General features: G+C 66.6%; 1 protein-coding gene across 3 annotated transcripts; it reads right to left on the bottom strand.

The window, feature by feature from the left end:
• Positions 1–9,199, bottom strand: SUOX (sulfite oxidase). 3 transcript variants are annotated; one of them, XM_039513683.1, is made up of 4 exons: positions 9,152–9,199; positions 4,845–4,911; positions 3,529–3,700; positions 1–2,950 (listed from the first exon to the last, which is right to left on the bottom strand). In XM_039513683.1, exons 2-4 carry the CDS (start codon positions 4,898–4,900, stop codon positions 1,505–1,507), a joined length of 1,674 nt encoding a protein of 557 aa, XP_039369617.1. In that variant the 5' UTR covers positions 4,901–4,911; positions 9,152–9,199; the 3' UTR covers positions 1–1,504. The 3 variants fall into 3 exon arrangements, with proteins under 3 accessions (XP_039369617.1, XP_039369616.1, XP_039369618.1); XM_039513682.1 differs by lacking the exon at positions 9,152–9,199 and adding an exon at positions 7,184–7,285; XM_039513684.1 differs by lacking the exon at positions 9,152–9,199 and adding an exon at positions 5,382–5,434.
• Positions 9,200–9,406: the final 207 nt, after the last annotated feature.

Below are 9,406 nucleotides of genomic sequence, written 5' to 3'. Positions count from 1 at the left end.
CAGCCTCAGACAAAAGATTTTATTTACAAATTTTCTCAACAGAAAATTGAAAAATGTCAGGGGAAAAAAAACCCTGAAATTTTCCTGGTGAAAAAAGTTGAACTTTGTGGAAGCCGCACATCCTAGTGGAGAATCCCCGGCCAGCGTACGGCTTATGACTTTTAACATCTCAGCAGACTGATATCGACCACAGCACGGGGGACATTTATGTAGCATTTTCCTAGTGGGGGGGAATCAGAGGAAAATCCCCTCACCCAGCTCTTGATCCCAGCCCGAGGCAGATGGCACCAGCAGAGCCAGGCTAGGCAGCATGGCTGGGGTGGTTTGAGCCGTTTAGAAATCAGATCATTCCCCTGGCCGAGACACGAGCTCGTCAGACTCATGCTCAGCTCCTGCTGCGAGGAGAACTCAGATCAGGGAGCCCTGACTTCCACCGGGGTTTTAACCTCAGCCTGACCCCAGGCAACAGTTAACCCCACAAAGCCTCGGTGGGTAGCCAGCTGCCCTGTAAATGAACGAGACGAGTCCATAAACGCGGCACAATCTTTACGGCCGCCTGCGTCTGACACTTCCCTGCAGCCGTAAAGCAATCGGACTTTGGCCCGGCCCGGAACAGCACCGGGGATGGGACGGGAAGAGCGAGCCGAGGACGCGGTGGATCGGTCGGCGAACAGGCCAGCTACGCGGCAGGAGGGAGGCGAGTGCTGGGGCAGCGCTGGGAGCAGAGGATGAACGGGCTCTAACCCAGAAGGCACGTCGGGCTGAAGGCAGGTGGAGGGCACAGGCCGGCACGGGCACCAAGGGCAGGTGGGGAGAAGGAGACGGCTGCCAGAAGGGGGAGTGGATTTTACGCCAGGTTAATGGGGGGAGCGGGGGGGGGGAAACGTGGGCAGGAATAACGGCACCAGCGGGAGAACTGGGCACTGCCATCCTGGCTCCAGGCCAGGAACAGCTTCCTCTCCCTGCCCCCGCCCAAGCCGGGGGGACCTGCCTCCAGGGATAAGCTCCGTCCCCGCAGGCCGGTCGGGGGGGGCGGGGGGGCCGCTTGGGGCGAGCAGGAACGGTATTTCAGTGCTAAGGCCCCCCTCCCCCATCCTCGTGGGAACTAGGCCGAGACCCACCAAACTCATCTCCCCAAGGGCTGCAGCCCCTGGCTCCTAGCTCACCCTGGGGCCAGCCCGGCTGTCCCCCCGCCTCCTCCCTGGGGGTCGCTGCTCATCAGGCCCCTCCAGAGAGGGGATCGTTCCCAGGCCAGGCCCACGGAAAGGGAGCCCTGGAGGGGCCTGCGGGAGGGTCTGTCCCTGAATCGGCCTCTCCAAGCTCCCCCTGGGGCAGGGTGGATCCGTTTCAGGGACTCCCTCCCCGACTCTGCCACCCATCTCGATCCATCCGAGGAGGGGGCAGAGGGCACTGGGGGGGCCGCATGTCTCCCCTGCCCCCCCCCCATGCTGCCGCAGGCCATTGGTGCCCACTGAGCGGCCGGGACCTGCTCCCCCCTCCCCGGTTAATCCTCAGCCACGGTGACGCGGACGCGGTGCCAGGCGTTGCTCAGCACCCCCCGCAGGTTCCAGATGGGCTCCACGGTGTCGGGCTGCACGTTGTAGCTGGCGTCCACGGCCTTGCAGACGATGTCCAGCTCCGCGGCGTCGGGGGGGACGGGGGCCGTGAGCCGCCACAGGCGCCAGGCCCAGGCCCGGCCCGGCCGCTGCTCCTCGCCCGTCAGCTCAGCCACGCGCCACGTCCGGCCGCCGTCCAGCGAGACGTCCACGCGCACCACGCCGCGCCCGCCCCCGCTCCAGGCGTAGCCCTTGACCGTCAGCTCCCCGGGCGGGACGGTGGCCCCCGGCGCGGGCTCCGTGATGGCCGACTGGACGGGCAGCTCCTGGATGGCGGGGGCCGTGGTGAAATCCACCGTGTCCCAGTCCACGGCGGGCGAGAAGCCCTTGTAGTCGTTGCGCTGCCAGTGGCTTGGGCTCTCCTCCCGGCTCACGGAGACCCGACCCAGCCACTTAACGTTGCGGGCGCCCACCACGCCCGGCACCACCACCCGCAGCGGGTAGCCGTGGTCCCGCGGCAGCTCCTCGCCGTTCATCTCGTAGGCCAGCAGCACGTCGGCCCCGCGGCCCATGGCCGTGCGGTAGGGGATGGAGGCGCCGTAGGCCGCCCCACTCAGGTCCTTATCCAGGCCCTCGAAGCAGACGTGCTGCTCCCCGGCCTCCTCCTCCTCCTCCCCGTAGCCGGCGTGCGCCAGGACATCCCGGAGCCGGACGCCGCCCCAGCGGGCCGTGCTGATGGCCGCCACCCCCCACTCCAGCCCCTTCACCTGCCGGACGCGGCTCATCTCCGACCGGCGGTTCCCGGCGCACTGCAGGGTGACCGTCACCTCGTGCTTGGGAAAGCGGCGCTTGAGCTCGGGCAGCGAGAGCGCCAGCCCCCGGCCCCCAGGCCCCTCCACCTGCAGCCGGTAGCTGGCGGGGTCCACGGCCGGCACCGGCAGGTGGTTGCGTTTGAAGAACAGCTGGTTGGGCGTCAGGTAGTTCTCGGTCAGCAGCTCGGCCGGCGGCTCCGCGTTGAAGGGCTTGAGGCTGTTGACTTTGAGGGCGGGGTGCCGAGGGGGGTCCCCGGAGTAGGGGTCCCCCTGGCTGGGCTGGCTCTGCTCCTCGGGGCTCAGCTCCCCCACCTTGTAGGCCCGCAGGATCTCCAGCACGTGCTCCTGGCTGTGCACGGCGTACATGGCCCAGAAGGGCTCCAGGGCGCCCCCTGCCGCCAGCAGGATCTTGCTCTTGCCCCCCGGGTGCAGCTCCACGAAGTCGGTGATGTCGAAGACCTCGCCCCCGTAGGTCACCCAGACCCGCTCGGCCAGGCTGCGGTGCCGCCCCACCTCCTGGCGGGTGAACACGGGGTACGGCGCCCCGGGCACGGCCTCGGCGTTTGGCTCGGCCTCCGCCGCCTGCAGGGAGGAGGAGAGGGGCTCGAGTGTGCGTCCGCCAACATCCACCGCAGGCCTCCGAGGGCCCGGCCCCTCACCCGCCTTGGGGGGGAAGGGATGCACCCCAGGCTACGCAGCACATCTGGTTCTGCTCCCAGTTCTGCCCCTGGAGTCCTGGTTCCCAATCCTCCCTCCCCACTCTAACCCTAGACCCCACTCCCCTCCCAGAGCTGGGGGGAGAACCCAGAAGTCCTGGCTCCCAGTCCCCCCACTTTAACCCACAAGCGCCCACTCCCCTCCCAGAGCTGGGGAGAGAACCCAGGCGTCCTGGATCCCAGCCCCCCCTGCTCTAACCCACTAGACCCCACTCCCTCCCAGGGCCAGGGAGAGAACCCAGGAGTCCTGGTTCCCAAGCCCCCCGCTCTAACCACTAGACAATGCTTCCTTCCCCAAGGTGCCCATCCAGCTCTCAAGCCACCTTCATGCCCTGAGACAGAGAGCTGAGCCCCAGCCCCCTCTGCTTCCCCACCCACTGCTTCCACCCCTCCCGGCACAGCACGGGCCCCTCCCCATGACGCTGGTCCCAGCTCCTTCCTCACCCGCCGGCGGTGATCTCCGTAGGCCAGGCCGGCGCCTAGGCCCAGCAGAGCCCCCACGGCGGTGACCTTCCATCTCCGGCTGCCGTCGCCCGGGCTCCAGGTGCCATGAGTGCGGGAGGGGGTCCAGGCAGTGCAGGCTTGTGGGTGGGACCCCCAGGCTACAGCTGCCAACCTGGGGGAGAAACCAGAACTCAAGTGAGGGCAAAAATCCCCCAGCGACCTCCCCGACACCCAGGGCACCAGTGCGGCTCGCCTGCCATCTACTGACTGTGCAGCAGGGGGCGCTCTCTGCACAGGGCTGATCCCACTGCAGCACTAGGGAGGCGCAGTGCTGCAGGGTGGGGCTCAGCCAGGGGCGCTCTCCCCCCGCCCCCCCCACACGTTCCTGGCCTGCTTCCAACCCAGCTAAATATATTCTGCCTCCCTAAAACACCACCTGTAATTTCAGCCCGACCAGGGGGTCCTGCGCCCTTCCTTTGCTAGGCAACTGTTAAACAGCTGCCACCTGCCACCCCAGAGGTGGCTGCATTTCAGCCTCCAGCCCCTGGGTGCCCTCTGGCCCGTGAAAGGTTCCCTTTGGGAGCAGCTTTCGGCAGCTGGTCCATGGGCTCCTTCCCAGTCCAGCAGCCGGTGGAACATTAACCCAGTGTTCCCCTGCCACAGGTCTGATAAGATAACGCCAGCCACAGAGCCATAAAGGGATCTCCCCTGCCAGATAAAACCCGCTGCTCTCTGGCTTGGGCTGCGGGGGCTGAGGCTGCGAGCTGTCTGCAGGGGGACCGCAGAGATTAGATTACAACCCAGATCAGATTAGAGCCGCTGGGTGATTCTGCAAAATCCTGGCAAGGTGTCAAAGCGGCAGCTGCCCTAAAGAGAATCCCAAAGGAAATTCACTCTAGCGCCCTACGGGAGGGGCACCGGCAGAGCTGCGGGAGGCAGGAACTGGGCTAGCAGGGGGCTGCGGGTCAGGAGTGAGGGACACCAGCAGAGCTGCGGGGGGGAGAGCCCGGGGCTGGGCAGTGAGGGGCACCGGCAGAGCGGGGGGGAGCCGAGGGCTGGGCCGGGAGGGGCGCGGGCAGAGCTGGGGGCGGGGGGAGACCAGGGCTGGGCAGTGAGGGGCACGGGCAGAGCTGGGGCGGGGAGAGCCCGGGGCTGGGCAGTGAGGGGCACCGGCAGAGCTGGGGGGGGCAGGAACTGGGCTAGCAGGGGGCTGCAGGGCAGGGCTGAGGTTCACCAGCGGAGCGGTGTTGGGGGGCCCAGGGCGGGAGCAGCGGGGGGGGGTGTAGTGATTTCTGCAGTCTCTCTCTCTCTCATACCTAGGTGTTCTCTGGAGGACCCAGGGTCCTCTCACAATGGGTCTGAGCAGCAGCATCTCCGCCGGACCTGTGCAGGGAGCGAAAGAACAAGAGATAAACGACCTCGGCCCCAAGCCATGAACCCGAGACACCCGAGCAGGCAAGGCAGGACCAGTCCCTCGGGGAGGAGGGGGGGGGGGAGACACGCAGCAGCTTCCTCCTCCCGGTGCAGGGACCCCAGACCCCACAGCGACGAGCATCGCTCCGCCGGGGGCTCCCAGCTCAACGCTGAGCCCAGCGGCCAGGAGCCACGTCCTCGCCGGAGCCCCCAGAACAGGCAGCAAAGGGACCGGGCAGGACGCGGCTGGCTCGGGCCGATCCTCCCAGCCGCGCCGGAGGAGCTGGGCGCGGAGCGGAACCGCCGGGCAGGACATTCAGCCAGTGGCCGGAACGGGCAGCCGAGCCCGTGGCAGAGTTCCTGGCCTAGCCGCTCGGGCTGTATTTCCCTCATTTTCTGAGCCCGGGGGCGGGGGGGGGGCAGAAAAACCTGCCCTTAACTGTTCCCCTCGCCTTAGCGACAAGGGAGGGATTCGAAATCCCCGGGGACGGTAGCGGCGCCGGGTCTTGTCCTTCCATTCCAACCCCCCAGGGGAGGGACCGCGGCGCAGCACAGACAGCGAGAGCCAGGCTGGATTTAACCCCCCCGCCCGCCCGCCCGCGACCTTGTGTTCAAACAGCCCCCGGGGCGAACACCCGGATCTTTGGCGGGATGGGGACGAGGCAGCTGGACAAGTCAACACCCGCTTCTGGGCATCCGGCACCACAGGATCCAGCTGATTTAGGAACCTGCAGCCACCCCGGCCCTGGGATCTAGTCCCTGCGACAGCGACTCCTTTGTGAACCGGGCGAAAGAGAAACGGGGCTGCAGGCAGGTGCTTGGATCGGCCAGAGTCAGAGCTGGGCTCCGCCCCCCCCTGTTCCCCCCAGAGGGAAAACATCCACTAAAGATTCACCAGCTGCCAGTCAGCTGGGGGCCAGGCTGCCCAGGCTGGGGGGGAGGGATCGGGAGCACAGCGGAATTTGGACCCGATCAGTCCAGATAGAGTCACCCCCCCCCCCGGAACCATCCCCGCCAACAGCCATGGGGGCGCCTGCCCCCATCAGCCAGTGGGGGGGCTCTGCCATAGGAGGATGGCATGAGAGTTTGAAGCCCCAGGCAGTTTGATCTCCTGGAGACCCCCAAACGCTTGGGGACCAGGCGCCCCATACAACTGGGCACTGCACAGGGAGGAAGAAGGGGGTCACGATGTGGGGTGTAAATCCCTGTCTGGACCCTGCCTGGGGGCACCCAGAACAGGTGGGAGAAGGGAACCACCTACTGCCCCCACCCCCAAATGCGCCTTAGCGCCCACTAGGGAAGGAACAATGTACAGCCAGAGCTCCAGGGAGTCCCAGAACACCCCCCAACCCCCCCCAGAGCAACCCTCCATGTACCCCCCAGGCACACAGCCCTAGAGCACCCTGCCCCCAGTGCAACCCGCCACATGCCCCCCAACCCCCAGGCAACCCGCCCTCACTGCAACCCTCCATGTACCCCCCAGGCACACACCCCTAGAGCACCCTGCCCCCAGTGCAACCCGCCACATGCCCCCCAAACCCCAGGCAACCCCCCCGAGCACCCTGCCCTCACTGCAACCCTCCATGTACCCCCCAGGCACACACCCCTAGAGCACCCTGCCCCACTGCAACCCCTACACACACACCCAGCACCCGCCCTGCAACCTCCACGAGCCCCTGCCCCCAAGCACCCTGTCCCCAGAGCACCCTCCATGTACCCCAGCCCCTGCCCCCAAGACCCCTGTCCCTGAGCACCCCTCCATGTACCCCCCAGGCACACACCCCTAGAGCACCCTGCCCCCACTGCAACCCGCCACATGCCCCCCAAACCCCAGGCAACCCCTGAGCACCCTGCCCTCACTGCAATCCTCCATGTACCCCAGGCACACACCCTAGAGCACCCTGCCCCCACTGCAACCCCACACACACACCCAGCACCCGCCCTGCAACCTCCACGAGCCCCTGCCCCCAAGCACCCTGTCCCCAGAGCACCCTCCATGTACCCCCAGCCCCTGCCCCCAAGACCCCTGTCTCCTGAGCACCCTCCATGTACCCCAGGCACACACCCTGTCCCCAGAGCACCCTCCATGTACCCCAGCCCCAGGCAACCCCAGCACCCTGCCCCCAGCGCAACCTCCACACCCCCGGCACCCCTGCAACCTCCACGAGCCCCTGAGCCCCCGTCCCCAGTGCTACCCCCCGCAATTACCCCACGAGCCCCCCATGCGCCCCGCCTCTCCCACCTGTGAGCGCGGCGCGCGGGGGAAGGAACGTCACCGCCCCCCGGCCCGAGCCTGCGCCTTTAAGGCCGGGGAAGGGCGTGGCCTCGGCGAGTGACATCAGGGGTGGAGCCGAACCCCGCCCCCTGGAGGGGGAAGCGGCGATTTAAAGGGCCAGAGGCCGCGCTCGGGGGGCGGGGCCCGGCGGGGGGCGGGGCCTGCCGCAGGCGCGGCACGTGCCCCCTGGTTCCCACGCCAGAGGCGAGGGCGGGGTAGCGTCCCCGGGGCGGGGGATTTGGGGGTGCAGGGGGGGGGCTCGTCAGGGCACCTGCAAACTCACCTGAGACCCCTCCCCCTCCCCATGGGGTGATCGGGGCAAAGCCCAGCCGCGGGTGCAGTGATTTACGGGGCCCGGCCCGGCCCGGCTGGGAACAGGGTGCAGCTCCGGTTCCCAGCCCGGGCGGGGGCAGAACCGCCAAGGACCTAGTTCCTCTCCCCTGGCAGCAGCACGGGGCTCAGGGCTACGCAGGGTGACCACATGTCCCGAGTTCAGAGGGCCAGGCCTGACTTTGGGGCCTTTTTCTGATAGCGGCTCCTATTACCCCCCAGCCCCGGCACACAGGTTGTCTGGTCACCCTACGGCTCCAGGAGGGAGGGGAGGTGGGTACCATCTTTCCACCATTAAATATCCCACTGACATTCACCTACAGCCTAATCCCACCACAGCCCCCAGCCCCGGGGCTGCTCGTCGCTGGGAATTTAATGCAGGAGCTTACCCTGGGCTAAGGTCCTGGGACACTGCTCCAACAGCGTCCAGGTACTGACAGCCCCCGCCCCCTGTCCCTGCCCCGGGGGCTGTTCTGTCATAGACCTAGAGCTTGGAGAAGGGCGATACACTAGCCCTGACCGCTAGGTGGCAGACCGAGGGAGGGATAGAGGGCTCCACCCTATAGCTGTGTTGCATGTCCCAGCAGGGTACGTTAGAGCAGCCCTGAGACTGCTCTAACTTCCACTGGGAACCAGCCCAGTCCCCGTACAGCCCCAGACCCCAGGGGAAGGAGGGGGGTGAGGCTAGTTATTGCCAGTTGTAGAGACACATTTTGCTGTGTAGACGCAACCCCTGCAAACCAGAGACAGACCCAGCACAGCCACGAAACAGGAGCAAACTCTGGCAAGTGCTACCGGCAGCTGGCTTTGAACCTGTGACCTCTCAGTGCAAGACTCCATCAGTCATCTCTCCTGGGGCCATACCCCTGCCAGCACGGTTCACACCCAGGAACCCGCCCCAGCGGCTGGCAAGGGGCAGCAATTCCCCCTCTCAGCCCCAGCCGTGTGGGGAGCAGCTACCCTACAACAACCAGCCCCCCTGGCCCACACCCCCAGGCAACTCAGCGCCCCCTGCCGGCCAGTGAACAGCTTCTGCAGCCAGAGGAAAGTCTTCATGCAGGGGAGGTGTGGGGAGTGGGTAGCTGCACAGGCACAGCTGTTCCCAGCCGGCCCTCGAGCAGAACTAGCCTTCTGGGGACCCCTTGCCCTGCCCAAGGCAGCACCCAGCCAGCACCCGCTGCCTGAGAACGTTTCTCAGTGCGGCGCGGTGCTGGTGAGAGCTGGGAAGGAGCAGATTCTATTTCCCACCTCTCCCCTGGTCTCCAAGCTCCCGTGTTACGGGCGTAAAGCCATCACCCCTCCCTCCCCCCATGCTGGGCCTGCAAAACCTTGGCTGGGAACCAGCTAATTACAGTCCCATTCGCTTCCTTTTCTGAGGCCCAGCCCCTCCCTCCTGGCACCAGCCCGTGAGAACAGGGCAGAGGGGCTCTGCTGGCACTGGCTGCCCTTGGGCAGGCACAGCCTGGAGGGGCCAGGGGCTTGCCCCACCGTAAATCTCAGCCCCCACCCGAGGGTGAGCTCCTCAGCCCAGTGCTAAGGCTGCCAGGCAGGTACCCATCACGCCCAGCCTCAGGACTCGCCTCCCCGCTTCCCACCAGGACTCACCCCGGCTGCAGAGAAGGCACAAGCTCCCTCGCCTCCCCCAGGCCCCAAGCTGACCCCTCCTGGGACTTGTTGATTTAACTCTGCGCCTGGGGGCGGTGACATGAGCGCAGCTCTTATCAGGCGGGGGCAGAGAGGCAGCCACCGGCTCCATTTATCACCAGGGACCGGCTGGTCACCCCAGGGAAGGGGAGTTCGGAGCAGAGGTGGCTAGAGCCTAGGAAAGAGGCTGCTTGGCCACCTCCAGCCTGAAGAGCT

Source organism: Mauremys reevesii, linkage group 25, assembly GCF_016161935.1.
Source record: "Mauremys reevesii isolate NIE-2019 linkage group 25, ASM1616193v1, whole genome shotgun sequence".
Lineage (NCBI taxonomy): Eukaryota > Metazoa > Chordata > Testudines > Geoemydidae > Mauremys > Mauremys reevesii.
This window is presented reverse-complemented; position numbering and strand designations above follow the sequence as displayed.

Coding starts and splice junctions, on each gene's coding strand:
- SUOX (XM_039513682.1), bottom strand. CDS start 7,280: ATGTCACTCGCCGAGGCCACGCCCTTCCCCGGCCTTAAAGGCGCAGGC. Junction 4,912..7,183: donor CCCGCGCGCCGCGCTCACAG/GTGGGAGAGGCG, acceptor CTCCCTGCACAG/GTCCGGCGGAGATGCTGCTG. Junction 2,951..3,528: donor ACGGAGATCACCGCCGGCGG/GTGAGGAAGGAG, acceptor TCCTCCCTGCAG/GCGGCGGAGGCCGAGCCAAA.